The 17,576-nt window shown below is 42.4% G+C and overlaps 1 protein-coding gene across 1 annotated transcript in view; it reads right to left on the bottom strand.

Moving 5' to 3' along the window:
* Nucleotides 1-17,576, bottom strand: part of LOC138852481 (protein O-linked-mannose beta-1,2-N-acetylglucosaminyltransferase 1-like) — a 42,490-nt gene that overhangs the window by 11,877 nt on the left and 13,037 nt on the right. Inside the window, exons 6-13 of the mRNA XM_070083461.1 lie at nt 16,806-17,028; nt 16,127-16,260; nt 15,093-15,157; nt 7,466-7,624; nt 6,774-6,872; nt 6,073-6,271; nt 5,603-5,790; nt 5,045-5,144 (exon numbers count right to left, since the gene is read on the bottom strand). Of these exons, the coding sequence (XP_069939562.1) occupies nt 5,045-5,144; nt 5,603-5,790; nt 6,073-6,271; nt 6,774-6,872; nt 7,466-7,624; nt 15,093-15,157; nt 16,127-16,260; nt 16,806-17,028 (1,167 nt within the window). The remainder of the gene's footprint in view (nt 1-5,044; nt 5,145-5,602; nt 5,791-6,072; nt 6,272-6,773; nt 6,873-7,465; nt 7,625-15,092; nt 15,158-16,126; nt 16,261-16,805; nt 17,029-17,576) is intronic.

Genomic DNA, 17,576 nt, shown 5'->3' with positions numbered 1-17,576 from the left:
GCCCATATACCCCTACAAAACCAACCCTTCTACTACTCCAATCCCCCACGACTCGCACCACGCGACCCTCCCCCTCTTCCTCCCAATGTCTCAACACAAACGGGCTGGTCGCTTTTATCAACACAACCACTCCACCTTTCAGACGTCTGGAGTGAGTCACATAAATGTCATAACCATCCATCTCAAACAAACTTCCTACCTTATGGTTAGGTTCTTGCAAAAAATACACATCTACTGCAAAACGATTCAACCACTCACGCACTTGCACACACTTTCTGACTGATTTCAAACCATTAACATTAATAGTTACACACCTAACTATGTTAAAGGTGGCTTTCCTCTAGGGGCTACCACTCCCTTTTTCTCTTTGCATCGGCAAGCACCCAAGGCACTTCCCGCACCTTTGGCAATCCCTGAGATATGACCTGCTAACCTGGACTCGTGCAACCTCCCCCCACCCGTAATTTCTGACCACGCCTTCTTCCCTGAACATTGTCCAGGGGTCAAGATATCATCGGAGTTGGACGGGGTAGCCGCACGCTTCCTAGAAACAGCATCTTCAGACATGTCAGTACTTGGAGTGTACTCCTTGTGAATTTCAGCCTCAACAGTATGAACCCTCAAACTCTCCAAATCTCGCACTTCAGCTATCTGATCAGTCTCATCCACACATAATCTCACCTCATCAGAAACCTTCAACAAAGGCACACACAGCACAGAATCAGACTCATGCGATGCTAATATGTCACTCAACGCAGATACAATGTCGGCCTCCATATCTCCTGCCTCTCTTGCTAGAGGGATTTCACTGCTCACATGTTCCACCTCGTCAAGGGAGGCAGTCCCAGGTAGAGTCACACAAGATGGCTCTAGTAGCACTGCCCGATCAACCTCAGCACTCCATGATGTCAGACGCGGCGAGTCCTCGACAACCTCTTCTTCTGGAGCCTGACGGGGTACCTCGCCATCAGGACGACGACTACGCCCCGAGGGCGGCTGGCGCTGAACACATTCAGCCACTATGTGATCCAAAGCGCTGCAGAGACGGCAAGTTCTTCTCTGTCCAGGATACGTCACGTACACCTGGGTACGAAAATCCTCCAGGTGCACGTATGAAGGAATCGGCTGACGCAGGGACATTTTCAACATAAATGACCCCTCCTGAAGACCAGCATAGTGGCCGTCAGACCACTTACCCATGGTGACCAAGTAGATCTTCCCATAACGTTCAAAAACGTCACGTATATCAACTTCATTGGCCTCAAAAGGCACGTTACGCACACGTACCCACGTATAGTACCGTGAAACGTCATGCAACTGGACAGAAACTGCTGGGGTGACTTGCTTACTTATATCCTGGTACTGGGTCACAATCTTCTCGTACATCTGAGTGTCACAAAACTTGACGAAGATCCGTGTAGTTCCATTCAAGGCGACGCCACACAAGAATTCACGCTGAATGCCATATGTATCACGAATGATTGCTGGCATTAACTATTTCATTGATTCGCTGGTGATAGAGCCCTGTGTTAGTTGAATACAAACAGTATTAACACGCCGGCGAAACGCAGTCGCCATTGTTGTTGATGTTGTAAAAACTTCTCCACCAGGTGTCGGGACTGAGGAGAAGCAGCTGACAACTGCTCAGCGCAACGTCTGAGCAGAGAATGATGAAGGAACTGACAAGGTGGATAGGAATAATATGTTTCAAAGATGGGACAGCAACAAGGGGTCATAACTGGAATTTGAACACTCAGACAAGTCACAGGGATGTTAGGAAGTATTTCTTCAGTCACGGAGTTGTCAGAAAGTAGAACAATCTGGAGAATGGTGTAACAGAGGCAGGATCCATACATGACTTTAAAAAAATATACGATTAAGCTCATGGAGCAGGGAATGTACCTAGTAGTGACCAGCAGAAGTGGAGGCAATGAGCTGTGAATCGACCCCTGCAACCACAAATAGGTGAGTACATGTATATACAGTAGGTCCTCGAATAACGTCGTGTTGTTATAACGTTGATGAGAAAAAATTGAATGAATACAATTTTTTTTTTTTTTCAACAAGTCGGCCGTCTCCCACCGAGGCAGGGTGACCCAAAAAAAAGAAAGAAAATCCCCAAAAAGAAAATACTTTCATCATCATTCAACACTTTCACCACACTCGCACATTATCACTGTTTTTGCAGAGGTGCTCAGAATACAACAGTCTAGAAGCATACACATATAAAGATACACAACATATCCCTCCAAACTGCCAATATCCCAAACCCCTCCTTTAAAGTGCAGGCATTGTACTTCCCATTTCCAGGACTCAAGTCCGACTATATGAAAATAACCGGTTTCCCTGAATCCCTTCACTAAATATTACCCTGCTCACACTCCAACAGATCGTCAGGTCCCAAGTACCATTCGTCTCCATTCACTCCTATCTAACACGCTCACGCACGCTTGCTGGAAGTCCAAGCCCCTTACCCACAAAACCTCCTTTACCCCCTCTCTCCAATTCTTTCGAGGACGACCCCTACCCCGCCTTCCTTCCCCTATAGATTTATATGCTTTCCATGTCATTCTACTTTGATCCATTCTCTCTAAATGACCAAACCACCTCAACAACCCCTCTTCTGCCCTCTGACTAATACTTTTATTAACTCCACACCTTCTCCTAATTTCCACACTCCGAATTTTCTGCATAATATTTACACCACACATTGCCCTTAAACAGGACATCTCTACTGCCTCCAACCGTCTCCTCGCTGCTGCATTTACCACCCAAGCTTCACACCCATATAAGAGTGTTGGTACTACTATACTTTCATACATTCCCTTCTTTGCCTCCATAGATAACGTTTTTTGACTCCACATATACCTCAACGCACCACTCACCTTTTTTCCCTCATCAATTCTATGATTAACCTCATCCTTCATAAATCCATCCGCCGACACGTCAACTCCCAAGTATCTGAAAACATTCACTTCTTCCATACTCCTCCTCCCCAATTTGATATCCAATTTTTCTTTATCTAAATCATTTGACACCCTCATCACCTTACTCTTTTCTATGTTCACTTTCAACTTTCTACCTTTACACACATTCCCAAACTCATCCACTAACCTTTGCAATTTTTCTTTAGAATCTCCCATAAGCACAGTATCATCAGCAAAAAGTAACTGTGTCAATTCCCATTTTGAATTTGATTCCCCATAATTTAATCCCACCCCTCTCCCAAACACCCTAGCATTTACTTCTTTTACAACCCCATCTATAAATATATTAAACAACCATGGTGACATTACACATCCCTGTCTAAGACCTACTTTTACCGGGAAGTAGTCTCCCTCTCTTCTACACACCCTAACCTGAGCCTCACTATCCTCATAAAAACTCTTTACAGCATTTAATAACTTACCACCTATTCCATATACTTGCAACATCTGCCACATTGCTCCTCTATCCACTCTATCATATGCCTTTTCTAAATCCATAAATGCAATAAAAACTTCCCTATCTTTATCTAAATACTGTTCACATATATGCTTCAATGTAAACACCTGATCTACACATCCCCTACCCACTCTAAAACCTCCTTGCTCATCCGCAATCCTACATTCTGTCTTACCTCTAATTCTTTCACTTATAACCCTACCGTACACTTTTCCTGGTATACTCAGTAAGCTTATTCCTCTATAATTTTTACAGTCTCTTTTGTCCCCTTTCCCTTTATATAAAGGGACTATACATGCTCTCCGCCAATCCCTAGGTACCTTCCCCTCTTTCATACATTTATTAAACAAAAGTACCAACCACTCCAACACTATATCCCCCCCTGCTTTTAACATTTCTGTCATGATCCCATCAGTTCCAGCTGCTTTACCCCCTTTCATTTTACGTAATGCCTCACGTACCTCCCCCACACTTACATTCTGCTCTTCTTCACTCCTAAAAGATGGTATACCTCCCTGACCAGTGCATGAAATTACTGCCTCTGTTTCTTCCTTAACATTTAAAAGTTCCTCAAAATATTCTCGCCATCTACCCAATACCTCCATCTCCCCATCTACTAACTCCCCTACTCTGTTTTTAACTGACAAATCCATATTTTCCCTAGGCTTTCTTAACTTGTTTAACTCACTCCAAAATTTTTTCTTATTTTCATTAAAATTTCTTGACAGTGCCTCTCCCACTCTATCATCTGCTCTCCTTTTGCACTCTCTCACCACTCTCTTTACCTTTCTTTTACTCTCCATATATTCTGCTCTTCTTATAACACTTCTGCTTTGTAAAAACCTCTCATAAGCTACCTTTTTCTCTTTTATCACACCCTTTACTTCATCATTCCACCAATCACTCACCAATCATTCACCAATTACAAATTATTGTAAAATAAAAGTTCGTAAAGTATATGATAATCATACAAATACACGACAATAAACAATGCGAGCCCGCACATATTTCTTGTTGATTGTACATTTAGTCGTGCAATATTTTCTTACAATTTAGTTATAAATTAGCAAATACTTGTCAAGTAGATGAATGGTTCAGAGAACCGACAAGTTGATAAATTAGACACATGTACAACACTTGGGTATCGTTAATGAGGAAACGTTTCGCCACACAGTGGCTTTATCAGTCAATACAAAGGAGAATGGTGAAGAACAGGAGCTGGAGGAGGAACAGGACTGATGAAGCCACTGTGTGGCGAAACGTTTCCTCATTAAAGATACCCAAGTGTTGTACATGTGTCTAATTTATCAACTTATCGGTTCTCTGAACCATTCATCTACTTGACAAGTATTTACTAATTTATAACTAAATTGTAAGAACAAAATATTCCACGACTAAATGCACAATCAACAGAAGTCTTTAATGTTGCTTTTATATTTGCTTATCTGTGATAAACAGCCTCAGGAATAATGGTATAGTGATATCGACATGATGGACAGAAGAAACCGCTCGTAGCGAAACGTTTCCTCTATAATTATGTCCTTAGCTGTACATAGGTGTCTCTTTCCACACAGGTTCAGGAGGCTAGGTAGGTACTTACGTGGGTGGGGAACGTGAACTTGTAAAGGTCTGTAATGTTGAGAGGGTCAGCCTTGGACAGTAAATCAGTTAGCTCAGTCTCATACACCTCTCTGTCTACCCTGTAACACAAGTTATTATGATTCGTTTTATCTTTACCGATAGAATTTTTAATAATAATGACATAATTACATGTAATTTACTGGTGTCTCTCACAAACTATTTCATTCTTTCCTTAACATATATTATGGTCTGAAGCCCACCTCACCTGTATCTACACAATGTAATCAACTCATAACTATTATTACCGAATAATTTTTTTTTTCACATGCTTATCCCTGCTGAAAGATCAGAGGTTCAGTCTCAAGGAGTGGGCCTCCATCGCTTACATTACACTAATATTATATGCTTATAAAAGGCTTAATATTCCAAGCATCAGAGGTTATGGCACAGAAAGAAATGTCTCCAGATTAAATTATATGAACTCTTTACTTCCGTTTATGTAAAGGATAATTAATATAGTGGGATTGGAAAATAAGGCATACTTGAGCGGATTGACGGGTAGAATAAGGGAACTTACGTGGTGAGGTTAACCACGGTTTTAGGGTCGTCTGAGAGGGGTTTGTTGGAAAAGAGCTGTTGTGTGAGAAGTCCAGAGAAGTGGGTGCCTGAGAGTCCAGCGTGAGCAGTGCGAGACACTTCTGGGATGACCAGCTCTCGTCCCCGGCGCACCAGGCCACAACCCATCCAGTAGTCCCAGTCCGTCGTCTGTGGGAGTAGCAACACTACACCTGGCTACTTTGAAATGCTCGTGAAATAGGTTTAGAATGGAAAATACATCAGAGGAGTAAGTATTAACCTATCTTCTATCCCATCTTTTACATAACACATATCTTTACTGTCTTCCTCTGAACTATTAAGACCAATCTAGAAGCAGCTAGTCTGTAGTTAATTCTCAAGAGACGGCCTCGATACTGAATGTGCAGTCTTTTGTATTTATCTTTCTCAGTATACCCATGTAATTCAAGCGTCCCCAGAAAGGCACATTACCACAGTGACGGGAGGCCACATGGGCAGCGTCTCCTCCAGGAAGCTCCTCTTGACCATCCAACCGTAAGCAGGCAAGGAGTGCACCCGATTGAGGCGAGTTGGGTCGTGGGCGGTGTGGGTGTACGAGAAGTGGGCGTAGGCAGATACGGCGAAAAGTGAGGGGTCCCGGTCTAGCAATACAGCCGTCTGTTGCATGTACCTACAGTGATGAGTGAGTACTTCTTAGTATTAGTGAACGCCTGTGAACCCTGAATGACCTTCGTGAAACTTGTCTCTTTTTATACCATATGTATGTTGGTCGCAAAAATGTGATTCTGTATTTACTCTCCACATTGTTTAAGGATATTATGTTAACAATGAATTAGTTACGTGAGATATGTTAGCATAGTTTTTGTGAAAAAGAAATTAATAAATATAAAAATGTATATCATTATAAGACACAGAAAATATATAACAAATTACTATAACATAATAGACAGATTTTAGGGTAGTTCGGTTTCTTTTACCGACATACAATGATTCATACATCTTGCAGTCATCAGGAGAAAACCTCTAAGAAAACTGCACGTATTTTGAATAAAAAGAAGAGATGTTTCGTACAATAACTTTGTGCCTAGAACAGGTTAGCTACAAACTGTCTTAACAAGGACACCGTAAACTACCATCAAGAAACACAGTGAGAAGAGAAATGAGGTACTAACGACAAGAAGTCAGGAGCGAGGAGCAGGTCTTCCTCCAAGACGATGATCTTGTCAGTGGACATCACCTCCAAGGCGTGAAACAACGCGAACCTCACCTGCCTGGGACACAACATGCTACTGAACTTCACTCTTAATATATTTTTGATGAAAACTTTAAATTATAGATTAACTTAAAAATTCAGATATATGAGTTAAATATGAATAAAAGTATAAAGAATACAAGGTCTGTAGGAAACTTCAAACGTTATGGCACGAACACACGGAGAAAACACGAGAGAAGAAGAGTAATGCATATTTTGGCTTAGTATTACTGAAGAGGGCCTCAATGTTAGGCCGAAATATAAGGTACTCTGTTTTATTTTCTCCATTTGGTTTCGTTTGTGCCACTGACCAGTGATTATCACACTTGTCTGGATTTTAAAAAGTATTTCATGTTTGCTTTAAACAAATATTTCATATTTTGAAAATACTCTACATAAGGTGAGCAAAACAAGTATAATCTCAACTATTTGAGTTTTAAATTGATATTTTTATACGAATATCTCTATATTTGAACAGCCAAGGATGGTATTAATACCGCCAATGGTGTGTTACAATGTTTTTTCTTTTGGGGGTAAACTAAGACAAGGAGTGAATGGCGATGTCACGCGAGGCAATATCGTGACATAAGATGTGTGGTGGTGGCCTCTCACCTGGATATCCTGGGTGAGCCGGTGCCCTCAGGGCTATGGACACGCCATTCAAGATCCAACACCTCCAGCAACTTGATGGTTTCCTCATAGATGCCGTCCACGCACACTAACACCTGTTTCAGAGCCACCCCAGGTTGAGTTAACAGCTGCCGAAGTAATCTGTGAACGTGGTTAGTTTAATCTTTATTATGCATCCCATGCCCATCCCGTGGGCAGTAGTCATAAGATTACAAAGGCACATAATAGGTCCAAGCACTGGGACCAAGAGCTTTGATAGCTAATCAAGTTACAGTAATAATGAACCATTTACCTGCTTATATACGGTTACAGTCATAATGAGTTATTTATGCAGACATGAATTCAATCACAAAAACAAGCCAGATACTACAGATGTCTATGCCATTCCTGGTTACACAACCATACACAACTGTAGGCCAGATCAATAAGGGGGTGGCACAGCTATATACTACTCAGACCAACTAGAATGTATCAATAATACTTGCACAAGGGATGAACATGGGGAATATATAATAGCTAAATTCAAATCCAAATACCTACAAAAACCTCTCACAGTAATAAACATCTACAGAGTTCCACAGTCAAATATTAGCCGTTTTAGTCAAAACCTAGGAAGTATGATAACTGATGCACGCATGAATAAAGATCACTTACTACTCTCAGGAGATTTCAATATAAATCTCCTGCAAGACCAGGACCCACATGTTACTGAATTCACAAACACTTTGAGTAACTGCTTATTGCTACCAACAGTAACAAAACCTACAAGAATTGCAGAGACTAGTGTTTCCCTACTTGACCACAACTGGACCAACACCATATCCCCTTTAAATCAGGCATAATCACGGATAATACCAGACCACTACCCTACCTTTCTTATAACCAATCTAGGTAAATTACCCCAAGATACTACTAAAGTAACCTTCAGACTTCATAATGAGGCATAATAATGAGGGTTTTCTGGTGTTTTCACGGTCGCTCTTACGTGCTAGAACTTTAATTTGTGTCATCAATCCTATACGATACATCCCTCTAGCGCCTGGAACCAATCTTGGGCGGAAAACATTATATACTGAGTCAAAAAAGGAGAATTAGTGTGCATTACCTAGCAGAGTTTACTGCCAGAGGGGAATCATAGGCCTGTTTTCCGTGTGAAAATAATAATAATTGAACTTTGTGTCAGAGGAAAGAAAGTCTCCCTGAAAGCATTGAGTATACATAGTGTATAGTGTATACTACAGTGGCTCCCTAGTATATTGATGATAAAGGCTAAAGTGTCATTTGAAAACAGGTGAATTTGTAAATGAAGTGATAAGCCTATAGAGGCAGGTGCCAGAAGTCGCCAGAAACTTACCACAGGTCAGCTGTTTTTAATAATCTTCCTGGCCTGCTAGTGTACTCGCATATAATCTAGTGATACCAGTGAATAGCAGAATACAGTGTTGTAGTAGCAACTAACCAGTATTATAATGGTACTTAGTGGAGTGGAGTGACTTTCATTAGTTTCTTTTTCTTGAAATACGAGACGTTACTGTGAATTTCATATAACCTGTAGTTACCAGCGGTCGCAATATACACAACGAGAAGCAATTATTACTACAGAAAAAGCGTCCTTCCTCCAAAATTTGCACCAGTCAATTATAGTGATAATATAGCATTTATTGTAGTGGAGACGGAAAAAACAAAAATAGAAAAGCCAGATACAGCGATTGATAAACAAAGAGGTCGACTGTACGTCATTGTAGGAGCTGCCAGATATCACCGGCTCTTCAACACGCAAGTTATACTTTTGTATCAGTCAAATCACATATTACTCGGGTAGATAATTTCCAGTAGATCCTTCATGTGTTAGCTCAAATCACCGACCAGTATGTTTTAAATAAGTGACCCACTGATCAGAGCAGATCGACTGGTCCGAACCCTTGACTGGTCCGATCCCTTGACTGGTCCGAACCCTTGACTGGCCCGAACCCGGGACTGGTTTCAAACAGTTTCGTTGGACAATAAAGCAGACTGTAAACGGATGGGTTTGTAGGCGCCCTTATAAACACAAACATTAAAAATCAGGAACGTGACGGTAAGCTGTCCAATATACAAAAAGAGTTAGAAACAGAAATACAAATAGCTAGAGCTTCATTTAAGGTTATTAATATAATATTCAAGAGGGTGCTAGTAGAATTGCAGTAAATCAACCATTCAAATCATTATGAAGCTGTGTGTAGTCTGTGGTCAGTCAAACAAACGGGCTTCCACATGGATAAATTGTCATTTTTGTGGAAATTGGTGTCACGCTCCTTGTGCAGATATCCCAGAACTAGCTACAAGCAGTATTAAAACAGAGAAGTGTTTTTGGGTATGCCCAAATGAGGAAAATCTGTGGACTAAAATCACAAGGGTATTAAAAGAGGATAACATCAAAGCTGCTTTCATAGAAAACCTGGAAGCTTTCTACAACAGATGGGAACATAAAAAGTCTGGGCTGAATGGTACTGCCCTTGATACTGGCCATGTAGTCACAAACTGTAAGGCTGGAGGTGATGTCCTGGTAGTCAGTAAATGTGGGGCTGATAGTGCTGTCCTGGGAGACAGTAATGGTGAAGCTGGAGGTGCTGTCCTGAGAGACAGAAATGGTGAAGCTGGAGATACTGTCCTGGGAGACAGTAATGGTGAAGCTGGAGATTTTGTCCAGGTAGTCGGGAATTATACGCAGGAAGGAATACATATAAATGACCTCATAGAGGACAGGCGCCATAGTAGGGAAACAAGTGTAGTCAAAGATAAGATAAAACCAATATTGCAAACTAGAAATACCGCAGGAAATAGCAAACAAGAGGACTCCAATAGCAATAGTGAGGATAAATTACCAAAAACAACTGGTGGGAGCTCCATTGTTGGTGCTAGGGAGGATAGGAATAAGACAGGGATACATGCACCAACAGGGAATACAGTCACAGAAACCCAAGGCAAACGGAAACCAAGCCTGTGCACATACTATGCACTTGGTATCTGCTGGCATGGGAAATCTGGAAAAACAGATGGGACATGCAACTATGACCACCCTAGAAAATGTCATGCCCATATGACAACAGGAAAATGCAAACTCCCTTCCTGTAAGCTTTGTCACCCTGAAATGTGTACCTCTTCAGTACAGGAAAGACTGTGCTATAACTTAAATTGCCAGGCATACCATCTAAAGGGGACAAAAAGATACAAAACATCCAGGCCATGGGAAAACCTGGGTAGCCACAGCCACTCAAGAGGGAGAGGTTTTTTAGTGCCAGGAAGGAAAAAAAACTGGCAGGAAATGGCAGAAATCGTACACCAAATCCAGTCATTCCTGGAGTGGAACCACAGTCGATGGCCTCCACTCCAAACCAACAGATACAGATACTAATGCCGGAAAAAAAATCCCCCCCCAGTACCAACAATACCACCAGTCCGATAACATTCTTCTTTGCAAATATACAGGGTCTAAAGCCAGCAACAAACAACAAAATACCTTTCATCCGTGGACTGCTTGCAGAGGCAAAGGCAATGTTCGCGGCTTTCACTGAGACCCACATAAAGGATCACTTGGACAACGAAATATGGATCCCAGGTTACAACCTATACAGATGTGACAGAGTGAACAGGCAAAAGGGGGGGGTTGGCCTGTACATTGCAGAGTCACTTGTTTGCACAGAACTGCTTAATGCCTCAAATGACGTAGTGGAAGTTTTAGCAGTAAAGGTCGAGAACCAAAACCTAGTCATTGTGGTAGTCTACAAGCCTCCGGATGCAACATCCCAGCAATTCCAGGAACAGCTGTTAAAAATTGACCACTGTCTGGAAAATCTTCCAGCTCCTGCACCCAACATCTTGCTCCTGGGGGATTTCAACTTAAGGCACCTAAAATGGAGGAATATAGCAAATAATATTGTTGCAGTAATAACACCAGGAGGCAGCTCTGATGAAAACTCACACTCACACGAGCTTTTAAATCTCTGCACAAAATTCAATTTAAACCAGCAAATAATAGAGCCTACTAGACTGGAGAATACACTAGACCTCATCTTCACTAACAATGATGATCTGATAAGAAATGTCACCATATCAAAAACAATATACTCAGATCACAACATAATTGAGGTTCAGACATGTATGCGTGGAGCCCCAGACCGACAAAATGAGACTAGTCACGAGGGAGCATTCACCAAATTCAACTTCAATAACAAAAACATAAAGTGGGACCAAGTAAACCAAGTCCTAACCGATATAAGCTGGGAAGATATACTAAGCAACACAGACCCAAACTTATGCCTAGAACAGGTTAACTCGGTGGCACTCGATGTATGCACAAGGCTTATTCCTCTAAGAAAAAGGAGGAGTAGATGTAAAATAGAAAGAGACAGGCGCTCCCTTTACAGGCGACGGAAAAGAATAACAGAGCGGCTAAAAGAGGTCAATATATCTGAAATGCGCAGGGAGACACTGGTCAGAGAAATAGCAAGCATCGAACTTAAGCTAAAAGAATCCTTTAGGAGTCAGGAATCGCGGGAAGAACTAAAAGCCATAAATGAAATCGAAAGAAACCCAAAGTATTTCTTCTCCTATGCCAAATCAAAATCGAGAACAACGTCCAGTATTGGGCCCCTACTTAAACAAGATGGGTCCTACACAGATGACAGCAAGGAAATGAGTGAGCTACTAAAGTCCCAATATGACTCAGTTTTTAGCAAGCCGCTAACCAGACTGAGAGTCGAAGATCAAAATGAATTTTTTATGAGAGAGCCACAAAATTTGATTAACACAAGCCTATCCGATGTTATCCTGACGCCAAATGACTTCGAACAGGCGATAAATGACATGCCCATGCACTCTGCCCCAGGGCCAGACTCATGGAACTCTGTGTTCATCAAGAACTGCAAGAAGCCCCTATCACGAGCCTTTTCCATCCTATGGAGAGGGAGCATGGACACGGGGGTCGTCCCTCAGTTACTAAAAACAACAGACATAGCCCCACTCCACAAAGGGGGCAGTAAAGCAACAGCAAAGAACTACAGACCAATAGCACTAACATCCCATATCATAAAAATCTTTGAAAGGGTCCTAAGAAGCAAGATCACCACCCATCTAGAAACCCATCAGTTACACAACCCAGGGCAACATGGGTTTAGAACAGGTCGCTCCTGTCTGTCTCAACTACTGGATCACTACGACAAGGTCCTAAATGCACTAGAAGACAAAAAGAATGCAGATGTAATATATACAGACTTTGCAAAAGCCTTCGACAAGTGTGACCATGGCGTAATAGCGCACAAAATGCGCGCTAAAGGAATAACAGGAAAAGTCGGTCGATGGATCTATAATTTCCTCACTAACAGAACACAGAGAGTAGTCGTCAACAGAGTAAAGTCCGAGGCAGCTACGGTGAAAAGCTCTGTTCCACAAGGCACAGTACTAGCTCCCATCTTGTTCCTCATCCTCATATCCGACATAGACAGGGATGTCAGCCACAGCACCGTGTCTTCCTTTGCAGATGACACCCGAATCTGCATGACAGTGTCTTCCATTGCAGACACTGCAAGGCTCCAGGCGGACATCAACCAAATCTTTCAGTGGGCTGCAGAAAACAATATGAAGTTCAACGATGAGAAATTTCAATTACTCAGAGATGGTAAACATGAGGAAATTAAATCTTCATCAGAGTACAAAACAAATTCTGGCCACAAAATAGAGCGAAACACCAACGTCAAAGACCTGGGAGTGATTATGTCGGAGGATCTCACCTTCAAGGACCATAACATTGTATCAATCGCATCTGCTAGAAAAATGACAGGATGGATAATGAGAACCTTCAAAACTAGGGAGGCCAAGCCCATGATGACACTCTTCAGGTCACTTGTTCTATCTAGGCTGGAATATTGCTGCACTCTAACAGCACCTTTCAAGGCAGGTGAAATTGCCGACCTAGAAAATGTACAGAGAACTTTCACGGCGCGCATAACGGAGATAAAACACCTCAATTACTGGGAGCGCTTGAGGTTTCTAAACCTGTATTCCCTGGAACGCAGGAGGGAGAGATACATGATTATATACACCTGGAAAATCCTAGAGGGACTAGTACCGAACTTGCACACGAAAATCACTCACTACGAAAGCAAAAGACTTGGCAGACGATGCACCATCCCCCCAATGAAAAGCAGGGGTGTCACTAGCACGTTAAGAGACCATACAATAAGTGTCAGGGGCCCGAGACTGTTCAACTGCCTCCCAGCACACATAAGGGGGATTACCAACAGACCCCTGGCAGTCTTCAAGCTGGCACTGGACAAGCACCTAAAGTCAGTTCCTGATCAGCCGGGCTGTGGCTCGTATGTTGGTTTGCGTGCAGCCAGCAGCAACAGCCTGGTTGATCAGGCGCTGATCCATCAGGAGGCCTGGTCACAGACCGGGCCGCGGGGGCGTTGACCCCCGAAACTCTCTCCAGGTAAACTCCAGGTAATAACTTCACAACAGCAATGACAAACATCGACTGGCAAACTGAGCTAGAAATCTATGCAGATACTGACGAATGTATTAATAACTTTCTAAAAACGACCCAATACCTCTATAACAAGCACTGTCCTAAAAAAAAACTAATCAAATCACAGCTAAGAGACTGAAGAGTCCCTGGCTAACACCCAGCATCCTCAAATCCATAAATATAAAGCACCTATACGATTATTATTATTATTATAATCAAAAAGAAGCGCTAAGCCACAAGGGCTATACAGCGCTGCAGCACCTATACGAAAAACAGTACAGAATGGGTCACATAATCAGAGACCAAGCAAAATGTTACTTATCTATCCTAACCAGCCTGATAGGAAGGGCAAAAAAAATTGTATTATGAGAACAGATTATCCAACTTAAAAGGTGATATAAAAAAAGACCTGGAAAACTCTATCTGAAATTCTAGGAACAAAAAAGATATCAGGAAACAGAACAATCAAACTAACAAAACCAGATGAACCCCAACTCCCACCAACTGAAACAGCAAACAGACTCGATGTTTTCTTCTCCACCATAGGATAAAACCTTGCGGGTAAAATCCCAAGCTCAAATACCCCACCTAATGACTACCTCACTGGCACCTACCCGAACACTGTTCCTAGCTCCAACCAACCCAACAGAAGTCTCACTTGTTATCAACACACTAAAGAATAAGACAGGAGATTTAAATACCTTACCACCCTTTAAACATCTAAATATCTTGGGATCACTAACAACATTATTGGTCAGTTACTTGGCCACGATAACTGGAAGGAAGATAAAGCCTCCATTACTTCTGGAAATGAATGACCCATGTGGACCACGAAATACGTGAAATTTTCACAATAGTATATCCTCACTGTATGCCTTAATGCAACCATTGTAGAAAGTTGAAACGTCAGTTTGTTTAAATATCTTTAAATTTAGCCTGAGTAATGCAATATGATAAAATCAATAAACATTTTTCAAGGGCACCGCCATCATAGCTCTGTTCATGAAACTACAAATAGGTAATCTTAGGATGCTTATATTTCAGGATGGTTATGTAACAGAAGGAGATACAGTTTAACCACCACTTGAGTGAGACGTGGCTTACCTGTAGAGGTATCGCGGTCTGTTACCTGCCACCACTACTACACCCAGCTCCTCCAGTGACACTCCCTGTAAACACAACATAAGAGAGTAATGCATTTTATAAATCTAAGTTAACGGCGCTTTACAATATGCTTAAGTATCATATCCCAGTCATGTGCAGACATTACCTAGTTGAAACAACTATAGATTCAGAGGTCACACACGCATCTTCACCAGATCTTACCTCAGGTGGACTCCAACAAGCAACCACAAATAATACATCAGCATTCAGTCTAACGAAATGTGGTGTTCCCTAAAGCAGAAAGCATCCTTGGCCTTCTCCTATTCTTCCTTCATATCAGTATACCTGGAGAGGGTTTCGGGGGTCAACGCCCCCGCGGCCCGGTCTGTGACCAGGCCTCATGGTGGATCAGGGCCTGATCGACCAGACTATTACTGTTGGCCGCACGTAAACTGACGTACTAACCACAGCCTGGCTGATCAGTTACTGACTTCAGGTGCCTGTCCAGAGCCTTCCTGAAGACACTCAGGGGTCTATTGGTAATCCCCCTTATCAGTGACCTACCAAATTCTATCTGAAAGGTTACTTACCTTGATAGTGACTGTTTGGTGGGGTGAGTCACTGTGGTGATGGTTGTGTTTGGTGGGGCAGTATATTCACTACGGTGGTGGTTGTATTGGGTGAAGGTGAGTTACTTATCGTAGTGGTGGTTGTGTTGGGTGAACCTAGAGGAGTCTACCTGGAGGGCATTCCGGGGATCAACGCCCCCGCGGCCCGGTCCATGACCAGGCCTCCCGGTGCATTAGGGCCTGATCAACGAGGCTGTTACTGCTGGCCGCACGCAATCCAACGTGCGAAGGTGAAGGTGAGTTACTTACCGTAGTGGTGGTTGTGTTGGGTGAAGGTGAGTTACTTACCGTAGTGGTGGTTGTTTTGGGTGAAGGTGAGTTACTTACCGTAGTGGTGGTTGTGTTGGGTGAAGGTGAGTTACTTACCGTAGTAGTGGTTGTGTTGGGTGAAGGTGAGTTACTTACCGTAGTGGTGGTTGTGTTGGTACTGGACACAGTGAAAGGTTCATAACACGAGCACAGGTCGCCATAGCCGTCGTACGTATCGCAAAAATGCTGCCGCTTACTCCACCAATGAGGCCAAGACTCGCATAGGCGTTCTGAAAGATTGACATGCTGTTCTTCACAGTGGGAACTGATGACTTATCCTTTACCAAATAACTGGTACATTAATAGTGAGAAATCAGAAAATTGTCATATTTCTTGATGATGTTTTCGCTTGCGCTATTCTAATAAATACATACACACACACCTAGTACCTACATATAAAATAAGAAGCTGTAGAAGTACTGAAAAATAAACATCGGGAAGTCAACATCACACCAAACATATCACCGGAGTTTCACATGAACTGTATAACTTCAACGGTATACATAAGGTTCGGCAACCTCAGAACAATATTTAGAATCTTATAAAGGACATGTCAGGCCCGTTCTCGACTATTTGCATTACGAGATGGGATCATAGACAGACTCACTCACAGCAAACAAAAATGGCTGAGCATACACAACAGCCGAATTAATTTTATATTGTTATTACGTACCCCATACCCATCCTATGACCGGAAGTCAAAAGAATACAGAGGTTATATAATACGACTTGCAGAGATTGGAGCAGGTGAATACAGAGAGAGACAAATTATTACCCGAGGACGATGGTGTTGGAGTGAGGGTGAGGTGCAGGTCTAGTGATGGGGGGAAGCTGTTGATACCTTGAGTGTTGGTGACCAGCCCCTCGGCCAGCGTGGGCCCGCCCACCACCCATACCCACGCCCAGCAGTCTCTGAAGGTGAGGTATCGGGAAGCGAAGGAACCTAAATCAGAGATAGTAAGCTTGGATGACGCCTCCAGCCGGCCAGAAGCATCGTACTGCAAAGACCAAATATAAGACCTCTTGTGTATACAAGAAGACCAACCACAGTCTCATCACACACAAAAGAAGACTTCATCATACACACAAAAAACCTGAGTCTCATCAGGCACAAGAAGACCAAACACGTCTCACAGACACAAGATCAAACACATTTCGTTTAATAAATGTCTCATCATCCACACAATAATGTCTCATCATGCACACAATAATGTCTCATCATGCACACAATAAACAAATATCGTAAGCATTCCTGCCATTACACAAGAGATTATAACTTTCAGGTGTCTAAAAGTAGTAAAAAAAACGTAATAGTCCATTAGAAATATATATGAACCCTAATTTTTAAAGGGGTGGACCGGGGAAGCCTCGGTCATGTGACCAAAACCTCTAGTGGAGGGTCATCATATAACTAAGACCCGCGTCAGGAAACACTAGTCCTGTTTCCTGACAAACTTTACCTAACTTAACTCACAAAATCCTAATAACACGACTGCAAACAACTCAGGGAACAGTTGGTGTTTGAACCCGTGGCAAGTGAATCCTC

The sequence above is a fragment of the Cherax quadricarinatus genome, chromosome 9 (assembly GCF_038502225.1).
Source record: "Cherax quadricarinatus isolate ZL_2023a chromosome 9, ASM3850222v1, whole genome shotgun sequence".
Taxonomy (NCBI): domain Eukaryota; kingdom Metazoa; phylum Arthropoda; class Malacostraca; order Decapoda; family Parastacidae; genus Cherax; species Cherax quadricarinatus.
This window is presented reverse-complemented; position numbering and strand designations above follow the sequence as displayed.